The sequence below is a fragment of the Mustela erminea genome, chromosome 10 (assembly GCF_009829155.1).
Source record: "Mustela erminea isolate mMusErm1 chromosome 10, mMusErm1.Pri, whole genome shotgun sequence".
In the NCBI taxonomy this organism is placed as follows: domain Eukaryota; kingdom Metazoa; phylum Chordata; class Mammalia; order Carnivora; family Mustelidae; genus Mustela; species Mustela erminea.
In genome coordinates this window covers 15,483,123-15,504,009 of record NC_045623.1, presented here as the reverse complement: position 1 = coordinate 15,504,009, position 20,887 = coordinate 15,483,123, and the positions used below count along the sequence as shown (strand labels likewise).

General features: G+C 57.0%; 1 protein-coding gene across 6 annotated transcripts in view; it reads left to right on the top strand.

Moving 5' to 3' along the window:
* The window catches only part of KCNC4 (potassium voltage-gated channel subfamily C member 4), a 52,617-nt gene that overhangs the window by 3,105 nt on the left and 28,625 nt on the right, over nt 1-20,887 (top strand). For 2 of the 6 annotated variants that reach the window (XM_032302537.1, XM_032302542.1), the window contains exons 2-3: nt 9,310-10,246; nt 12,293-12,496. In XM_032302537.1, the coding sequence (XP_032158428.1) occupies nt 9,310-10,246; nt 12,293-12,496 (1,141 nt within the window). Of the gene's footprint in view, nt 1-9,309; nt 10,247-12,292; nt 19,504-20,887 lie in introns of those variants that run through there. The other 4 variants (XM_032302538.1, XM_032302541.1, XM_032302540.1 and 1 more) reach the window with 4 other exon arrangements.

Sequence of the window (20,887 nt, the reverse complement as noted above, 5' to 3'; positions counted from 1 at the left end):
CTGGGGGCTGTTGTCTGGCTTCATGGTTGGCAGCCTGAAGCCTGGCTGGGGTCTGTCTGGGAGACAGGAAAGAACAACATGTTTTGGGTGTAGGGTTCGGGTCTTGCTGTGGAAGCTGGTCCTCACTTCTGGCATTCCCAGTTGTCCTGTTAATGAGTCTCAGAGCCCTGTCACCCTCCTCAGCACCTCCTGGGCTGGGCCTCAGCCTAGTCATGGAAGGAAAAGTTCCACTTCCCCACCCAGGGGAGGATGGGAGACCGAAATGAGACAGCAGGGTGGGCCAGGCTGGTGTCAGTGTCAGACCAGGGCAGAAGCAGCTCCTGCCTGGGAGGAACAGAGGTCCCCTTGGTAGAGGCCTATAAGGCTGGGGCTGCAGGCATTCCCCGGGGAGGCCCCTGGTGGGCAGAGAACTGTCTCAGGACTGAGAGTGAAGCCGGCTGGGGGCTGGGGGGTGGTTGGGGAACTGCCTTTGTTTCTTCTCCTGCAGTCCTGAGTTACAGTCCTGAGATCAGCTCAGAAGGTGAGGTCCCGGGGCATGGCCTGGCCAGGGTCTGCTGTGAGTTCTGGGGACTTCTCCTGCACCTCACTGACCCTGCTCATGTCAGCTTGAGGCTATGTGTGCTAGAGGAGAGTGACAAGTGTGGAATTAAGGTTCTTTCCAAATTGGAGGTGAGGGGAAGAGTCTAAATAGACATGGGGGAAGGGGACAAGCCAGGGAGGCAGGAATGCTGTGAGGTGGTTAGGAGAGTTAGGTTCTATTTCTGGGCATTCTGGGGTCTCTGGGGGACTTTTCACATTCTCTGGTTCTCCTCTTTTGGATTCCAAGGGAATGTTCCATCAGTGAGCTTATGTTCTGCCAGACAAACCCCAGGGCAGGCCAGCCAAGGGGCTCTCTGAGCAAACTCAGAGCCTAGCTGGCCCTTTCAGTTCCTCCAGGAGCCCAAGATACTTGTCCTCTTGATACGGAATCCCATCAGCCAGCGCCTTCTCATTGAGGTTAGGAGTCCGGGACCAGGCAGGGTTAATTCTCCCCACTGAAGTGATGAAGATACCAGGATTCGGAGGCGTTAGATGTCGTCAAACACAAGTAACCACAAACAGGACACCTTCCCTAGGTTCCAGCTTTCTGGTTGTGAATACTGATGTGAACAGCTATATGGAGCTTAATGGCATTTGTCCTCAAAGAGGAATTGTCTCCTGCTAAGGAGCACAAGAGGGAGGCAAACCTTCTGGTTCAGCCGTTCCTGGGACAGACACGTGGGAATACATCATCTCAAAAAATTCGTAACTGCTCTTCACTGTACTTTGCATTAAGCTCTAGCACTCCCAGGAAACTTAGGGGGGAGGTGTCCTCCCCGGGTAGTGGATTGGGGCCTCGGGAGGGTAAAGAGCTTGCCTGAGATGACACAGCCGGATAGTGGCCCGCTGGGAGTCCAGGCCCCCGCTCCTCGGACTGCCACATGTGCTTTCCGCCATACGTGTTGTTCTTCAGATGGAGAGCTGGCTTGTTCCTTATTCCGGCCTGGAGGGTGTTCTGAGGTTCTGGGGCTGTGCCCTCCCTGCTTAACTCTGTTACCCCCAGGCCGGTACCATGGCCGCTCCAGCAGTGGCCCCTGGGTCTGTGGGAGTACCTCTGGTCCTCGGGGCCTGGGGCGTTCACTGGAAGTGGGAGGGCAGTGGAGCAGCGCTCTGCCCCGGCGTCTCTCTGCACTTGGCAGCTGGTCATCTGAGGAGTACGCCATGACAGGAGCAAAACAGATCCAAACAGAAAGTGGACTGAGTGGAGCCTGTTGCCTCGCTCCTGGCCTGGCCTGCAGAGCCATTCCCCATCAGGCAGGCTCCAGGCAGGCCAGGGTGCTCAGCCCTGCTCCCCTCACTGGGGCCGGGCCCATGACAGCCGCTGCTGTGCTTCCGTTTCCGTGGCCTGGCAGTCGACATGATAGACTGGCTGATCCAGTCCCCAGTCCCCACCTGCCCAGGGCCCGTTGTCCCAGGCTCTGCCACAGCCCGGTGGCTTCCCAGAGGGGGACAAGTGGGGGTTTGGGCAGTATTGAGAGTGCTGAAATAGGCCTTCCTTTTTTCCTGAGGGCAGACAGGAGACACTCCTGTCTCTCACCCCCAACCTCTTGATGACCTAGGAGTGAGACTGGCTTTGCCTCAGTTATCAGCTCTATTGAGAAGGATAGTCGATCACCTGTGGCTAAATCTGTACCTGGGTTAGTTTTCCCATAACATTTCCCTTCTGAGTAGAGGATGTGACCCAAGGGTCCCTGTTGCCCCAGGGAGCAGCTGGAGCTGGGTTTTCACCTGGATTCAGCCCCCACCGCATGTCAGGGGCTGTCACCCCTGCTTTCGAATCTCATCTGTCCCATGTGAGGCAGGATCATTCACCTTAGTCTACAGTGAAGGAAACTGAGGCCCACGGGGACTTGTCCAAGGTCACACAGCTGGCCATGGAACTAGGCTCCAAACCCAGATCTAGTGAACCCATGTCTGTGTTTGTACCACATCTGCAGGAGGCCTCTGTCTTCTGGGGGCCCCAGAAGGGGGCCTTCTCTCCTCTCACCTGTCCCCTTACTTCTCCCTCCAGACTAAAGCTCCCATCCCCTCACTCCTTAGAATTGCTTGCCTCTGATCTTGCTCTCTATTTTTTTCTCACTGTGGGACTTCGACAAAAAGAAAGGGGACTTAGTTCCGAGAGGAGACTAGGTGTCCCCTGGCCCAGGCAGGGGAATGAAACAGGGCTTCTTGGAAAGAAATGCAGAGCTCTGTTCCTGCTCCTTCCTTCAGAAGACCCCCTGCCTCTCTGGCCCGGACATTGCCTGGGACTAGCCGGTCGGTGGGCAGGACCCTCTGGATCCAAGCCCGCTGGGCTCGGGAGAGCCAGGAAGCCAAACCTGGGAGGCTGGCTGCCCTGTCTTCCCCAGGGAGTGCCAGCATGCGCCTTCCCGGGAGCAGGAGGGGTGTCAGGCCAAGTCTGCAGGCCTGTGGCTGCCCTGCCCTGAGGCAGCCTCCCAGTCTCCTCCTGGGTTTGTTTTGTGTTTTTCTTTTCTGTTCTCAACAGACCAACATTTGCCTCTGAACATCTTGTCTCTGGATAATGAGGTGTTTCTCTTTGTCACCATTTGGGGTGGGGTGTTAAGTGGGGGAGGGGCTAACATAAACTTGGGCTATTTTGGGGCAATGGGGGAAGAACAGGCAGGAACAGAGCCAGGCAATTGGGGCTGGGGAATTAGGGGGGGGGTCCCCAGGCCCCTGGTGTCCACCCGTGGACAGTGCTGTCTTAACATGCTGGGCACCAGCCAGCCCACCACAACCTTTGGCCCAGCTCCCCGCTAGGTTTTTTTGTTCTGTTTTGTTTGTTTTCCAGCCTGCTGATAGTGACCCAGCCCCTGGCATAGGGCTCCATCAGGCAGTGGTCTTGGCCAACCCTGGAAAGCCACAGAGTCTGAGGGCATACCTGTCATCTCTAGCCCCAGTTAGTGGGGCTGACCATGTTTCCTCATGACAGGCTCCAGGAGAAGAAGCAGGCAGTCACCTTGGCTCCAGGCATTCAGGAAACATTTATTGAGTACTTACTACATGCCAGACACCAGGCTGGGCCCTATAAATATAAAGATGAGTCAGACGTGGTCCCTGTTCCTGAAGAGAGCTAGGTCAGGGGGAGTAGATGGCAGCTGAGGAAAATTAGGTGATGAGGAATAGTAATAATAATACAAGAAAGATCATGAGAGGTGCCACAGGCATCTTAAAAAATGAAGTCCAAGAGGAGGTGCGAGGAGAAAGCGATAAATCCCAGTCCTGTGTGAGGTGAGGCGAGGCGGGGGAGAGCGTTGGCAGGCGGGGAAGCTTCCCCAAGGAAGCAGAAGATAAGCTGGATAGGCCCTGCAGGATAATGACTTAGCTCCCTTAAATAATTTTTAGAAGGAGGCAGGCTATAAATAAATATATAAATAAATAAGTTTTCCAATGTGGGTAGCGCTTAACCATGCAGAGTTAGGGAAGGGGTGAATTTTCTGGCCAGGGGACCAGCCTGGGCAGAGATGGGACAGCACAGAATATGGATAGGCAATAGCCAGGAATTGCATTTGGTTGGGTAAGTTCTTGGCCAGTGAGCCGGGCTGGACTGGATTCCTTCTGGGGCTGGACTCCTCAGTTCTCGGCACCCCGGAGGCTCTGAGAAGCCCCATGTGCTGGCTTGGCAGGAGGTGGGCATAGGTAAAGGCTGGCTCTGGCTCCTGGAGCAGAATGGGAGGTCCCGGGGCCAGGGTCTGCTCCTAGGGGAGCCCGTGAAGGGAGAGGAGCAGGGGTATGTAGGCTGGGCCTGGACTCACAGGGCAGGCCCTCATTCAGGAGCCCAGATGCAGCAGAGAGATGCCTTGCCTGGCAGACTCTCTCTCCTTGCCTGCCTCTGAGCCCCCAGGGGCTGCCTGCTCCCTTTGCAGCTCTGCTTGGGCACTAGGATCTCACTTCCCCGGAAGCTTCAACTCCTCATTCCATCCCCACAGATATTCGTCTGCAAGCATCTTTGGCTGTGTTCTCAAATTTCTCTTCTCCTACACTTCATCCTTAATATAGGTTTTGGGCATGAGTCTTCTTATGTTTATCTGTCCATCTGTCTCCTTGGCCCTTTCTCCTTGGGCTCCCCTCCCCTGCCCCCGCTGATTGTATTCAGTTCCCAATGACTGGTGTCTGTCACCTCCCCGCTAGCCCCCCCACCCCGACCCAGCCTGTGCCAGATTCCTGAGACACTCCAGGCTCTGTGCTGAGTTTTACAAATATCGTTTCTTTTAATCCTTAAAACAGCTCATCAGGTGGGCACTGGTCACATCCCCTCAACACATCAAGCACACTGTAGCCTCAGGGCCTTTGCACTGCCTGCTCTCTCTGACACTCGAGCTCTCCTGGACCTTCACATAACCCCCTCTCTCACTCCTTCAGACCTCTGCTTAGATGTCAACTTGGCTGAGGCCTTGCCTCATCACCCGATTTGAAATGCTTCCCTCACCCTCAAACTCCTTACCCCCTTGACTCTTATTTTTCTTCCTAACGCTTAGAGCAGCTGGCATACAATATAGCTTACTAATTTGTTGACAGTTACCTTCTACTCGAATGTAAGGCCTAAGGGACAGAGGTACAGGGGTATTTATTTTGTTTCCTGCTGTTCTCCAGCACCCAGAACAGTGTCTGGCACATTGTAGGCACTCAGTTTCCATTCTATGAGCAAAAATCTGAAGGCTCAGAGAGGTTAAGAACTTTGCCTAAGGTCCCTCAGGCAGTCGGCAGCAGAGCCCAACCTGGATCCAGAAGTGTGGGACTTTAGATTTCCACCACCAGCTATCTCAGAATGAGTTCGATGAAGGAGGCTGATAAGAGAGCTGATCCACCAGCTGAAGCACATGGGTCTCCAGATCAGCGGGTCTCCAAGAAGATATAGCACCAGCCATGTGGGGTCTGAGGGAGCAGGAAGCTGGAAGGAGCAGCACTTTCCTGCACACCTCTAGTTTCCTTTAGGTTTCCTGCTAGGAACTTCCTGTCCAGGATGGTGAGAGCACCCTCTAGCCTTCCAGCAGGGACAGAGTAGCCGCTGGCCAGATCAGGTCACACAAGCGGTATTCCACTTGAGCAGTTTTGTCTTCCAGCAGAATCTACGCCCTGTGTCCTCAGGTCTTAGAAAGAACTGACCGCTTCCGCCATGAGAACCAGGGTGAGTCACTCCTCCCCTGGGGAGAAAGCAGGGATTTTGTGATTTTTCTCACTCCAGATTCAACTCCGCTGTCAGAAGCTGCAGGCAGGGGTCTGTGGAGGCCCGCACACCTCGGCTCTGTCATTGTCTTACTGAGCATATACTGTGTGCCAGACACTTGCCATTAGAAGCTCCTTTAGTTCCTCAGTAACACCACGAGGTGGGCTCTAGTGTGTCCCCATTTTGTAGAGAGAGACAGGTACAGAGCACACCATTTACCTAGCAAAGGCCCAGGACGGGGGCGGGGGGGGGGGGGGGGCTAGGCCATCTGACCCCAGGGCAACTTAGCTCCTTGCGCTAGCTCTCTCATAGGCAGGGGCCAATGGGTCGGGAGGAGGTGCCGGTGCTTGTGGCTCGCTGTCCAGGATGGCCTTGTAAGGGCTGCTCAGAGAGCTCCAGCTCCAGGCCTTGATGCCTAAATGGGGTGATTTTTGCAGCCACTGCCTTCTTCCTTGGCCCTTTTTTATCCCCCAAAGCCCTCAATCAAGAGAGTGGGAGAAAAACAAGCAGTGTCCCTACTGCCAGAGGGGAAGGCCTGGTGAAGGGCCTTGATTGAGTTTGTTCAGGACCACCACTTAGGAAATAGTGCAGTTTGGGGAAAACTTAGGGGAGAAAAGAATAACTGGGGTCCCAAAGGGGGACCTATAACCTCAGGACTTAACCGGTGGCAACGTGGCCAGGGCCCAGATGCCTGCATTTGTCACAGCTTAGCCTCAGGTCTGTCTGTCTCCTTGGGGAGGGACGGCTTTCTGGGGCCTGCCCGGCGCCGGTTGCCAGCCCCAGAGCAGTCACATGACGGGGTCACCAAGGAGGAGTGGACCGTCCCTATTTGTTTGGTTAGAGGGCCAAGTGGAAAGAACTCTGAGCTGAGAAGCAGGAGCGTGGCCTCAGTTCGATCCTGAGCCAGTCATCTGCCCTCTCCCGTGAGTCTGCTGCCCTAAGAAATGGGCACACGTGGGTGGCTACCCTTTCCCTGCCCCACCTTCAGGAAGGGCGGAAGTGAGTGGTAGGAGTAAATAGATAAAGAGTTCTGTGTTTTAAAAACACAGCAAAAGTGAGTGAATACTGCGGGAATTCGGGGAGTTGTTCCCTAACGTGGGAGGAGAAGGAACTTGGAAGGAGTTGGGCACATGGGCCTCCCTCCCTTCCCCCCTCTCTGTGCCCTCTGCTCAGCCCCTTGGCAGCTCTTCCTGAACTTGTTTTTCCAAATCACTAATTAACTTCACGCTCAGCTCCCCCGTGGGCCAACTCTCCTGGCTAACTTACCCTCCGAGAGAGCGAGCGGAGATAGTGAGCTCCTGCTTCCCATGCTCCCTGGCAGAGCCGGGATATGCTGGCCCCACCCCTTACCCCAAACGCCTCTGCTTCTGGGGATGGGGGAGTGGGCAGTGCCGGGACTCTGGGTTGCCAGCATCCCTGCCGCCACCAGACAGGTCCCTCCACCAATTCATCTCTGGATGGCCGTGGAGAGCCCGCAGCTGGAGCGGTTTGCCTAAGGCCCACATAACTTGTAGTGCCTGGCCAGCCCATTGCTCAGGGAAGTAAAATGAGGTCAGAAAAGGAAGTTGAAATTTACCTTTACAGGAAAGCAGGAGACGGGAGAAGCCCCAGGCAAAGTTGTTCAAGGAGGGGAATTTTATCTGTGGCCTGCCACCTCCCTTCTCCTTGCTCGCTGATCTCATCAACTTGTCCCTGTTCAAGGGTAACACACAAGAGATCTTAGTGTGTGATGGGTGTCTGTCTTAATCCAAAGGTACACATCTCTAAGGTTGAAGTAGCACTCATCAGGGAGTTGGCTGGGGGCAGTGCTGACGGTTCAGAGAAGACTGTCCTGGGTCTATGAACTGATCCTGCCTGGGAGGTGGTGAAGACAGTGTGTTGTAAAGAGAAGGTACAGCCTCTGAAGTTAAACCGTGGTGAGTTCAAGTGTGGTTTCCACCCTTTCCAGGCTGTGTTACCTCAGGCAAACACAGAACCTCTCTGATACTCAGTTCCCCATCCGGGAAGTGAGATGACGAGGCTTACATCGTCATAGGGTCACGGGGGGGACTGAAGGCGGTAACATGTACCCGTACCCAGCCGTGCCAGGACGGAATAGCTAATGAATGTGCATTCCCAAGTTCTCTCCTCAGACTCGCTCCTGCTTCAGAAGCCCGGGAGATGCTGCTGCTTCATTTTCCCAGCTTCCCTTGTAGGAGCTCCCATTGGTGTTCAGCAGAAGTAAGAGCAAGGCATGCCTTCTCTCCTTCCCAGCGCAGACTCTCAGGGAGCAGAGCATCTCCGAGAGGCACCATTAGACAGGAGGCAATGCCGTAGTCAGGTGGAAATCAGGGCGGGGCAGGCGTGGGGGTTGCCAAGTGGTGGAGGGGCCACAGTCCTTCCTCATGCACCTGTTTGAAGTACAGCCCTCTGTTCAGGGAGGGCGGGCCGCAGCAGGGGGCGTAGACCTTGGCAACAGGTACCCTGACAGTGGTGAATAACAGATGAAGGCTCCCTAATTGGTGTTATTACACATGCATTTCCTCTCCATTCATAATGATTGGACACTTAAACCTCTGCCGAGTGCTGCTGTCATCGTTCTAGCTGAGATCCCAGCAGCTGTCCGGACCAGCCGCTGCCACATTCTGATCCCAATGGGTGCAGTTTATTTTTTGTTGGAGCTCAGTTTATTCTGAGCACACTCCCTCTGTCTCCTGCCGTGGAGCATGCTGTCTTCCTTCAGACTCTTCTCACTGTCTGGGACATTCTAAACTGAGAGGCAGGGGAGGGGGACTGGTATCTGGGGCCCAAGGAGGTGGGGGTGGGTCCTGGCTGGAGCTTAAAGACTCAGCTGGCAGAGAGAGGCCACAGGTCATTCCCACCAGCCCCCTGTCTCTGGGCATATCCCTTAATGCAGCAGACCTCAGAGCTTAGCATGCATCAGAATTACCTGGAAGGTTTGTTAAAACAGATTATGTGGGCCCAGTATGTCTCATTCAGTAAGTTTACGCAGGGCCCGGGAATTTGCATTTCTAACTAGTTCTCAGGCCGGGCTGCTCCTGGTCTTGGGCCTCGCTTTGAGGACCACTGTCTTAAAGTCTGGTTCCTCCAAGTGTAGTCTGTGGACCAGCAGCCTCACTTGCGAGTTTCTTAGAAAAGCAGAATCACAGGCCCTGCCCTTGACCTCCTGAATCAGAATCACATGTTGACAAGATTCCCAGATGGTTTATATACCGGTTACAGTTTGGGAAGCTTTGAGGCTTCACAGCACTGCAGGAACACGGAGCTGGGCAGGGGGCGGGGCCGCTTAAGAGGCGGGGCCAGGCCGCTACTGTTCCGGTCCACTTGACTATCTTGCGATCTTCTGTGCACCAGGACAAAGATTGGGAAGTACTACCTTAAAACACCCAAGCAGATGGATAGAGACTGTCTAGGGAAGGGGTTTCAGCCCCTACTGTGTACCTTAATCCTGCCTCTCGCCACCTGACAACTGCCCCACCTCCTCCACCCCCGTGCACAAGAGAACCCCCCCAACCCCTTCCCCCTGCGCTGATAGCCACCCCGCTCTCCTCCTTGCTTCGCAGGTGGTGGCCTTCGCCTCTCTCTTCTTCATCTTGGTCTCCATCACCACCTTCTGCCTGGAGACCCACGAGGCCTTTAACATCGACCGCAACGTGACCGAGATCCACCGAGTAGGGAACACCACCAGCGTGCACTTTCGGCGGGAGGTGGAGACAGAGCCCATCCTGACGTACATCGAGGGGGTGTGCGTGCTGTGGTTCACGCTGGAGTTCCTGGTGCGCATCGTGTGCTGCCCGGACACGCTGGACTTCGTCAAGAACCTGCTCAACATCATCGACTTCGTGGCCATCCTGCCCTTCTACCTGGAGGTGGGGCTGAGCGGCCTCTCCTCCAAGGCAGCCCGAGACGTGCTGGGCTTCCTGCGCGTGGTGCGCTTCGTGCGTATCTTGCGCATCTTCAAGCTCACGCGCCACTTCGTGGGCCTGCGCGTTCTAGGCCACACCCTGCGCGCCAGCACCAACGAGTTCCTGCTGCTCATTATCTTCCTGGCGCTGGGGGTGCTCATCTTCGCCACCATGATCTACTATGCGGAGCGCATTGGCGCCAGGCCCTCCGACCCGCGGGGCAATGACCACACCGACTTCAAGAACATCCCCATCGGCTTCTGGTGGGCTGTGGTCACCATGACGACGCTGGGCTATGGGGACATGTACCCCAAGACCTGGTCAGGCATGCTGGTGGGGGCGCTGTGTGCACTGGCTGGTGTACTCACCATCGCCATGCCTGTGCCGGTCATTGTCAACAACTTCGGCATGTACTACTCCCTGGCCATGGCCAAGCAGAAGCTGCCTAAGAAAAGAAAGAAGCATGTGCCCCGGCCGCCCCATCTTGAGTCACCCATCTACTGCAAGTCTGAGGAGACTTCGCCCCGGGACAGCACCTACAGTGACACCAGTCCCCCTGCCCCAGAAGAGGGTATGGTTGAGAGGAAACGGGCAGGTGAGATTGGGGGTTGGGAAGGAAAGCCACCTCTCCCCCTGTGGCCCAGGGAGTCCCCAGATGAACTAAGGCCCTTGGAATTTGGGGTTGTGCTTTACTACTCTGGGCTTCCCTGAGGATACTTTGCCTTTAAGAGTGCAAAGTATTGAGGCCTATCTTTATCTTCTGGTGTTCGAGTAGCTTTCTGAACGTCGGGGTTTGGGGAGTGAATGTCCCACTCAGTTTAGGCTGCGATGGGCAGTGCATGGGGTTGTAAATTCCAGTACCACTTTGGCTGCTGTGCTGCGTGACCTGAGGCCAGTCACTTACCCTCTCTGGTCCTCACCTGGTAAATGGGAATGATCTCCTACTCCCAAGACGTTGATGAGACCCAAACAAATGACAGATGTGAGAGGGCTTTGAGAAGGAAAAGCCACTTTACAAGCACCAGGCCTTGTCGTTATTAGCTAGACAGCAGGGACAGCTGTTCTTCCAAGGTGCATCAACGCATGAATCATTTCTTTCCAAACACTGGAGTCTGATGTCTCTTGGCCTAATAAATGTGATAACGTAACAGCAGTGGGAGGCTGCCTTCTGTTCAGCACAAACTAGATTGAGTCCTGGGCTCAGGGTTTCACATGGGATGGGAGGGAACCAAGAGGGAACAGCCAGACAGAGTCAGGCAGGGGAAAAGGAAGAAGGGTGGAAGAAGTGGCCTCTGCATCCTGGAAGGGGAGGGCCTGAGGGCCTGGAACCTTCTTGAAGGATGGGAAAGGCCGCCCTTGGGAAGATGGCTTCCACCCGAGTCAAGAGATGGGAAAGGAAATTGGCTTAACCCGCAGCAACTTCGAGTTAGGATGGAGAGCGGGAACCTGAGGATTAAATATTCGGTGCGCTCCCGAGGGAGGTCTGGGATTCCTAGTCTGGGGAGCCCTTGGATGCCAAGCCTTCCCAGGAGCTGGGGGTGGGCCAGGAGACAAAGGTAGTAGCTTCTACAGCCAAGCTCTGGGGGCAAAGTGGGACTCATCCTCTGCCGGGGGATGCCTGACTCGAGACTCTCACTTGGCCTGTTGGTTGGGACCCGGCGTACATGCTGGGGCTACTCACTCTGTGGGGTCATTTGGGGGCCTGGGTCTTCCAGAGACCTTGATGGAACAGGACCCCTCAGGCTCCCCCCTTCTCCCCCACCAAAGTGGTACCTCCTTCTTTGATCCCTGAATGTAAATCTCCCAGCCAGTGCCCCAGGGGATTTCAGCTGTACCCCGAGGCCCGTTCAGAGCTCAGAGGGAAACCTAGTGTCAGAATGGAGAAGGCCCAGCACCAGCTCCTCGATGCACACTTACCACGGCCCCGTCAGCTATGCCTCAGCCTGACCCTAACCGTTTGGCCATGGTCAGGGCATTTGTGGCAGATGCCGAGGCCACTGCCTTTAGACGGAGTGGGCCCCTCTCCAGAGCTGAGGGCACCCCCGTGCTGCTGCCTGACGGAGGCCAGGGGTTTGGGTCTAGAAGCCCACAGCAGTGGGAGCTGCACTGGAGCATCTCTGGTTCAGGGTCTTCCCCAGGCAGGAGAGCCCCAAGAAGAGGGCTCTGAATCCTTCAGGCACTCGACTCTGCCTTCTATGCCCAGTGAACAAGAGTAACTGCCTTTAGGGGGCCCAGGGAGATGGCTGAGGAAGCCACTTTTCTCGGTTTAACCCTGACAATGCCAGCCCTCATCCCAGCAAGCCAGGCGTTCTCTCATCCAAGTGTCAGCCTGAGCCAGACCCAAGGAGGAAACAGTCTGCCACCTGCCTCAGGCTAATCCCTTGGGGCAGCCCGCAGCAGACAGATTTTAGGAACCCCTGCTTCGGGTATCTGTAACTCGGTGTCCTGGGAAAGATGCTAGGCCAAGGCTGAGAAGGAGGCAGGGACCCTGCCCCCAGCCCCCCGCCCTCCCAGGCAGATGCCAGGCCCTCCTGGGTGGGGGAATTGACACTCTCAGTCTGGGATCTGAGACCCCAGGCAAGCCCGTGGGGAAGGCCTGGGCAGCCCCTCACACAGCCTCCTTTCTGTCTGCCCCCTTTAGACTCCAAGCAGAACGGTGATGCCAATGCGGTGCTGTCAGATGAGGAGGGAGCTGGCCTCACCCAGCCCCTGGCCTCTGCCCCCACCCCTGAGGAGCGCCGGGCCCTGAGACGCTCTGGCCCCCGAGACAAAAACAAGAAGGCAGCCGCCTGCTTCCTGCTCAGCGCCGGGGACTATGCCTGTGCCGATGGTAGTGTCCGGAAAGGTATGGCTCCCCAGGCCGGGCAGGTGGGGAGCCCCCGGGGAGCTGAGTCTCCCCAGTGTCCCCCACAAAACTTGAGGTCCCCTCCTCCCCTGAGACCTTGGCCACCATCTCCTCGGCCTTGGACGTGCCCCCGCTTTTAAGATGGGTACTCTGATCTCCCAGTCCCTGGATTAGAAAGGCCTCAGGCCATCCCCTGGAGGTACACAGAGCCCAGCACAACCCACCCCAGTTGCCCACGGGGAAGACAAGTGCTAGAGGGTAAGGGGATACCAAATCAGGGGTCCCTGCCTTTGCCCTTCATTTTATCACCACTCCCTCTGGTGCCTGCTGCGACCTTGAGGTCTGGCTCCCCCGGGTCACAGCCACCCTTTCCCTAGACCTCCCTGAAACACAGCTAGGATTTCCTAAGTAAGTAGTCCCGAGAGATGCCAACAACATTCAGGAGTCAGGGTAAGAATGAGCTGCTGGTATGCGGTCTTCGGAGAGCCTAGCATAGGCCCTATCTCTGCCATCCCTCATGGGGTGGGGGTGGGGGGCCCAAGAGCCCAGGAGGGTCCCCCCCAGCTCTACAGGCCTCTTGAGGCAGAGCCAGAAGGTGACCAGGAGGTGGGGATTGGGGTAGGAGTAAGTATGGAAAGTGTATCCCTCTTAAGTGTGTTCTGAAGGAACCCCTCCAGGGTTCTGGGAAGTAGTGTGATCTCTCCATAAGGGAAGGTTGAAATTCTACCAGCAGGCCCCAGGCTGCAGCAGAAACAGGGCAGAAGCCGGGCAGTGGAGCTGGGTATTCCTTGCCTGCCAAAAGGGGGTCAGAAATGACCGAGGATGGTTGAGGGCCAGTAGTGGCTGAGAACAGGAGTGTCAAAAGCAGGTGCTCCTGCCCCATTCCTGATCCTTTTTTTGTCTTTTGTGCCCTGTTCCTGTGACATAACCTGCCTAAACACTTAGTTCTGGGATAAACCTTGAGTCCCCCCCCCAAAAAAAAGCTTGTCCCTGGGTTCTCAGGCCACTTCTTAATCTGCCCTTTTTTAGCCAAATTTGCTCCCCCCACCCCTGCCAAACTTCTCACTAGCCCCAAGCTCCAGACCAAATCTGGGTTGAATGAAGTGGGGCAGGGGCTGCTATGGGATTAGCCCAGGATGCCTAGGTCCTTCCAAGGATGTCCCCTTGCTTGCCCATCCCAGCCTGCAAGGCACCTTCCTGGCCCCTGGCCCCATGGGATCTCCAGGGCACTGTGACCCTAACCAGGCCCTGAGGGGTATGTGTCCTGCTCTGCTGGACTTATGTCCTATTGGGTGGCAGCAGCGGGAGCAGCCCTCTGGCAGCTGGAAGGAGAGGGCCCAGAGGCCCTAGGTAGGGCAGGAGGGATCCCCACCTCCCATGTAGGACTTGAGCCGAGTGCTGAGCACCGCAGTTTTCCTGCTGGTATTGTGAGGGGCTCAGTGGCAGCGTGGAAGAAGCTGCAGTGGGTCACACCCAGGGCCGGGGTCGCACGTGTGTGTGCATGGGCGGGAGAGTCTGGATCGCACACAGTGCCAGATCCCTCTGGGTGCCTGTGTGGCCCGGCTGTTTTATTTTCAAGATGCCTCCACACTGCTTCTTGGCAACAAGCATGTAGCTCAGCCAATTAGAGTGACCTTCGAGAAGGAACAGGTGGGTTGCTGGGAAACAGGCCCTGCTAAGCAAGCGTGGCAGTTAGCATCGCCAAACTCCCAGGAAGCACTCGGCAACTTTCCCTGTGCCAGACCATGCCTCCCTTCTCTGCATTCAGGCTCCGTGTAGGAGCTGGAGCGGGGAGCCCGGGGCTCCTTCAGCCATGGGCACAGACCCCATGGTTAGACTCCAGCTGCCTGAGGATCACAGTGTGAACTTCCTGGGAGGAAGGGGACTGGTGCTGACTGGGGTTGCTTAGGATGGAGAAGAGGGCTGCTGGAGGTTATGGGGTCTTTGGGTGGCTGGAGGGGAGCTTACCTGGGGACAGTGGCAGAGCAGAAATCAGCTGGGGGGGGCCCTGAGGTCTGTCCTCTGGAGCCCAAATGACCTGGAACGCAGGGAAAGTCAGGGAGCCTTCCCCAGGCAGGCCAGATCCCTCAACCAGTGTGGGGCTCCCTGCACCACAGGGCCCCCTTGGAGCATGGATCCCATGGAGCTGCTCAGATGAGGGGCCATGCCTCTCTGACCCATGTGCCTTTTCTTCACCAAGGCTGTGCAAAATCCCGGAGTCTAAACAGCATAGCAGGAGCAGCTGGAACCAGTCTGGGGCTGTCTCCACTGGCATCGAGATACAGCTCACCCTATCCTCCGAGAAAGCTCCTACTCTCCCACCCCTTCCACCCTCTCACCAGCCCTCCACCCGGACACCCGGGCCCTTAGCCGTGCCCCCGGCTCTCCCCACCTCTGGGTGCACGCCACGCTCACATGCCCTCCAGCCCTCATTTCTCCGTAGGCCCAAGGGAGCCGGGCAAGAGGCAGGAGAACCCAGACCCCCAAGCCTCTCCCCGACAGCACCCAACTCCCCAGAACATTCGGCTCTGGAGCCTGAGAGCAAGGGGGAGATTATTCCCAGGGCTCCTCCCGCACTGGTGCCCGGCCTGAGCCGGAGCTGCTGGCATTACCCACCACCGCCCCCCGGGACTTGTGCCTCTGAGCCTTGCCTCCCCTCAAGGTCCCACCTTCATCCCAGGGAATGCATTTCCACTCCTCGTGGCCTTCAGTCGGTAACCAGCCTATGACTGACTATCTCTGTCTGTCTGTCTGTCCATCCCACTCCCAGACCAGCAAAGAATAAGGCTGTCCCGCAGGTGCCCCATCTCTGCTGGTGCACAGGGAGCTGGCTGGTCAGGGGAGCGGTGGCCCCCTGGGAGAGGAGGCCTGATGCTTTCCAGCTCTGGCCTGGCATGCAGGTGGGGTCCCTAGGGCCCCACAATTGGCTGGCTGCCGGGGCATGGGAATGCCCTCCTCCCGGGAGTGACACCCTGTGGCGGCAGAACCTGGCATCCCATCTGCACCCCAGCAGCTGTATCTCTCCCGCGCTGCTCTCTCTGCTTCCACGAGTTTTTCTTCCCTCCTCCTCCTGCTGCCTCAGACTCCCAGCCCTGCCTGAGTCACCTGCCGCTCCCACCCAGCCTCTGCGCTCTGGATGGCTGCCAGAGCCAGAGACTCATCTAATTTCTATAATTAAGTGTATTCATTTACCTAACAAGCCCGGGAGCACAACAGGTGTGTGAGTCATTGAGGGAGAAGGGGTGCACTCTGGGCAGGGGCAGCTGAGGGGAAGTGTGGGGACAGAAGCCATCCCACCCCCTCCTGCTCCTGCATAAGCATCCTGTCACTCCCAGGCAGGGCGGGGCTGGGCTGCAGGGGGCCCCTCTCTAGCAGTGAACTGGGGGAGGCTCTCCAGGCCCCCTCTGTCCCAGGACCCGAGAAGGCCTCAGCCAAGACATTCCTGTTTTACCTGATGGGAATTAGATCTGACAGCGGAGCCTCGCAATTTTTAGAGTCAGATTACGCAGCTTTGGAGAGGGAATGACTAAGGTCCATAACTGCTCCTTCCAGGGTGGGCAAAGGTAAGAATGGCAAGACAGCCTTCAGGGACTCAGCAGGAGGCCGGGGAGTGTGGAGGTGCCCCTGAAAGGTGAACTGGGCAAAAAGTCCAGATCATTTCATGAAAGTTGGATATTGTGAAAAGGCTCTGCCAGGACCACCCCCCTTTTAGTGCCCTCTGTCTTCTTCAGCCTGGGGCAGACACAGGAATGTGCCTTCCAGAAAAGTCTGCAGCAGGTCCTGGGGATATCCCAACCCTGCTGCGGTCCATGGGGCCTGTCTCTGGCTTGCTCTCAGAATGAGATGTCCCCCCAAGAGGTGAGAAAATATGGGGGCATCCATGTGACCACCCTTCAAGAGGGGACAGGCCCCTTCAAGTGACAGGGACAGGGAAGCCGTGTGGACCAGGATGGAGACTCTAGGAGCCCTATCAAAGCTGGGGCTGAGAGCCCAACTGCTTCTCCTAGGTGAGGACAGATTCAGTCCTGTCTCAGCAGGGGTCCCTGGCCCTGGGGTCCCGGCCCCAGCAGGGATGTGGTGTCCAGCTCAGCACGAACCCCACAGCGGTTCTGTGCTTGGGCCTGGTTTCCTGGCTCAGGGAGCTGAGGCGGCTATTTCTGAAACGGCCCTCAAGTTGTCAGGAGTCCAAGTTTCCACGGCACCCACCTCCTCTTTCCCTCTCTTCCCTCCCACAGGGACGGGCATGCTCATGGCACCCCTCTGGTGGGTACAGCTGTCCCTGGGCAACATGATATGGGAGTGCTGGGCTGGAGCCCCTTCTACCTTTGGGAGATGGGCTCCTGCCTGTCCCCGCACTGGTTCTCTGGCTTCTGGTGGGGAAACACAGGACCTAGCTAATGACGGCGGAGTAGGCCATCTGCCACAGCAACCTCTAAGGACCTCTGGGCCTTGGGAAGGGGCAAAGTGAGTCCTCGATTTATAGAGACCCACTGTATACTGGGCCCTGCCTAGGGAGGTGGCTGCTTGCCCAGGCCTCAACTTACCCAGACCTGGGGCCTCCCTCCTCAGGGAAAGACTCTCTCCTCTGCCTATAATCTGAGAGCACAGTTTGCTTTGTGTTGCATGTGGACTTGGACCTGTAACCATTACTTTGTCTCTGAGAAGCCTTTCCCCCAAAGCTTGGGCTCATGCTGTCCTTTCAGAGCAGGGAAGCAGCCCAGATAGGAGCTGTTAACCTTCCTAACAACCTTAGAGGCATTTCTCAACCCTGGGCATTGAGGAGGAGCTCTTCCCCTGGGCTGTGAGCTGAAGCCAGGGTTGTGGGGGTGGGAGGAGTCCATTCAGCATAGAAGCAGGAGTCAGAGGGGAGACGGAATACCAGCCCGAGGGCTGGGACTCCAGGAGTCACCTGTTGGCCCCTGGGCTGCCCTTTCCCAGAGTCCCCTGGGAGAGGGGGGCCTCCTCTGCATTGGGAAGAGTATCACCCCGAAATCCCTGCCCCCTTGGCAGCCTTCTTGCCTGCCCTTCCTGTGTCAGTGCTGGGAAGGTAGAAGAAGGGAAGGCCCACGCCACTGACACTCCAGGCTGAGGAAGGGATGGCGAGAAGGGCTCACTGTGCTTTGGGTTTCTCAATAAGATGCTTTTTTCTGGCTTTGTCTCCTGAGATGGACACATGGGTCCTCCCTGACCTTCCCCTTTGGTATCTACCTTCCAGCTGCTCCAACTCTGTTCCTGCCAGATTGAGGAAGAGGGGCTGGGCACCACAAGGCAGCACACTTAGGGACCTTCTTCACTAGCCCCCCGGGACAGTGGAATGGCCCCAGCTGGTGATGGCGGGTGGAGCTCTGTGGGGGTTCAGGAGCTGTGTGGGAGCCCAGGTTGGACCACAGGCCATGCTAGGAACCTCCCCCAGTGCCTCCATGCCAGGCTGCAGGGCTGTGGTCCTCCCGCCCACCACACTGGAGTTGTGACGACCTGAGGGCTGGGGATTCCTGGAGCTCATTACCTGAGTACATATGGAGATTAGCTGTAACATGACCTAGGAGTCACTTGGTCTAGCTCCGGGTAGGCAGCTATGGGCAGCCGGAGGGGCTCACCCCATTCCCTGACCCATCCCTGTGCTTCCCACCTCTTCGCCCTGGGTCCCCTTGCCTTCCAGCTCTGCTCCTGGCCTAGTCCTTAGCCCACAGGCTGTGGGTCAGCAGCTGGCTTCCTTCTAACATCTCATTCTTTGTTTCTCCCTTTCTTTTGCTGAACTCCTTGCCCCCCCAGAAGGCAATGTTGAGCTGAAAGCGTGCGTCCCAGTGTCTCACACCTGTGCTCTTTAAACACAGAGACCTGCCGAGACGCCCTCTCGCCCAGCTATGCCCAGGCTGAAGTCCTCACCCTCTCTTAAGCGGCACCAACGTGAGAGAGGCAGGCAGACAGACAGAAAGCCAAGGCTTAGGGAAACTCTGGAACCCTGGCAAGAATCTTTCGCTGAGAAAGACTCAGAGATCCTTGTTTGCCCAGGACTGATGGAAAACCTCCCATGTGACCCTCTGGGCCCAGAGCCATCTGGGCCTGATGTTCTGTTCTGTTGTACATTGAAGAGATATATATGCACATATAGCATCTATATTCATACATACTATACTCTCGTGTGTAGTGCACGTGCTTTTGGTGGTCTGTCGTCTTTGTCAGACTGTGTCTCCCCCAGCCCAGGCCCCACCCCCAGGCCCCCCGACCATCATCCCCTTCCCCTTCACTGACTCCTTATTTCTGCTGGACACGTATGTGGAATGTCCCAGGAAAAGAGCGTCTGGGAACAGCCAGTCCCACTGGGGGGGATCCCAGGCTAGACTTGCCCTCTTGGGGTGGTTTCTCCTGTGGCTCGTGGTCTGTGGAAGGCCTGCTTTCCCCCCAGGGCCACTTCCCCACTAGCCCCATCCCACCCCAGATTGGGGTTCTACCTCCCACCCTCGCCTCAGTTTGGGGGGGACTTCCAGGGGCTCCTTGGCCGCTCCTTCCACTCCTTTCTCCCCCTTACCTCTGTCCTGGACTGAGGGGGGCGTTTTGTCTTTTTTTTTTTTTTAATTTGGGAGTTTTTGTTCTGTCCCCTTCGTCCGTTTGTTTTCAAAGATGCTGCTGGGCAGACGGGCAGGGAAGAGGTCTGTCTGCCCATCCGGCTCAGGGGTCTGAGAAGGGGACGCCTCGGGCGAGTGGAGACCAGTTGCAATACTGTACTTCCTGGCCGGTGGCCAGAGGACCGTGCAATAGCAGAGGCCGGGTGACCCCTTCGACCTTGGCCTCTGCCCCTCCCGCGGCCCTCCCTCCCCACTCCACGCCCCCCACCTCCCACCCTGTCCCTTCCTAGTGTTGGTCAGTCCTTTTCTAGAGCTGTCCCGTCATGTGTGTCTGAGGCATGCCGAGGCTGGGCCCTGCCGCCCTGTCTGGATGTCCCCCACTGTCATGCCGTGCTCGAGCCCCAATAAAAACATCTGGAGCATCCTGCTGCTCCTGCCTGAGTGACTGCCTCTGCCTCTCCTTTCTTGCTCTGTGTCTGCGGGGACATCCTGGGCTTCTATCCCAACACTTGAGAAATGCAGCACACTCCTATCATTGGCAACCCCACCCCCACCCCCCCAGGAATCATTGCTACCTCACCACCCCTGCACTCAGAGCTAGACGAGAGTGCTCAGAGAGGAAAAAGGATTGCCTGGGGTTGGGAAAGGAAGACTCAGCTCCCCCACCCCCAGCGTCCTGGTCTCCGCTGGTGCCCCCGAGCCCCAACATAGCCCGGAAGGACAGAAGGGTTTGGAAGGAGTCCCCCTGTATTCCTGCTTGTTTCTGTGGGGGAGGGGCTCCTCCCTGCAATTGTGCTAATTCTATATGGGCCAAGGCCCTGGGGATGCCCAAGGCGCGGTGACGACTGGGTAACTGAGACCAACAGGGGAGTGACAGCACATCTGGGACTACTGAGGGGTGGGAAATGACCAAATCCTGGGCCCAGAGAAGATGGGGGTCGTGGTATGTAGTGGCGACGCACGGCCCCTCCTGAGGGTTTCCCCACTCACTCACGTTGGGACACCTGCGGGGCTGACTCCCAGGCGTGCAGCTTCACGCTCAGCTGTCACTGTCTTGAAATCACAGCAGAGGGGGCCCTGCGTGTTCATTTGGCACTGGGCTCTGGAAGCCACGCAGCCACATCTGGGGACATGTGTCCATCCACCTCACCCTCTTACTCCAGGCAGAAGCCCAGGGCCTCAGTTCAACGTCTGGATTCAAAGCTCACCACATGCTAGCTGGGTAACTTGGGGGTGGCTCACGGAGCCTCCATTTCCTGGCCTGGAGAGAACGGGAATCACAACAGCCCCCATTTCAGACACCGTGAGTGTCCAGACCTGGCCTGGAGCCCTCGGTGTGCACATGACACGCGATGGGTGCCCAGCAAGTTGTTAGTTCCCTCCTCACCCCTTGCTGTAGCTCCCAGGCCCACAGACTTCTGAGCTCTCCTCCATATCTGGTCACAGGGGGCAGGGGCGAGGGAGGCAGAGCCGAGGGGATGGAAGAAGTGAGGGGAAGCCTGCTCCTGAAGTGGGAGAGGAAATCGGGCTTGGAGCCGGAGCCAGCTGAGGCAAAATGATGGCAGGCAGCCAGTTGTCAATTAAAGATAAGATCTCCTCCGGCCATGGAGGGCGAGTGGGGGCTGCAGGGCCCCCCAGACCGGAGAAAGCCATTTGCAGCCAGGCTCGCCTCAGAGAAGCCTGGCTGGGCGATAATGGGCGGGGATGCACTGCTGGCTCTGTAATGATATTACGCATCAGGGCCCACGTCCAAAATGGTTGTTTTCTTGTTGTGTTTTTTTGAGGATGAGTGGAACCATTTTATGGTCAGGGGCCAAGGGCCAGC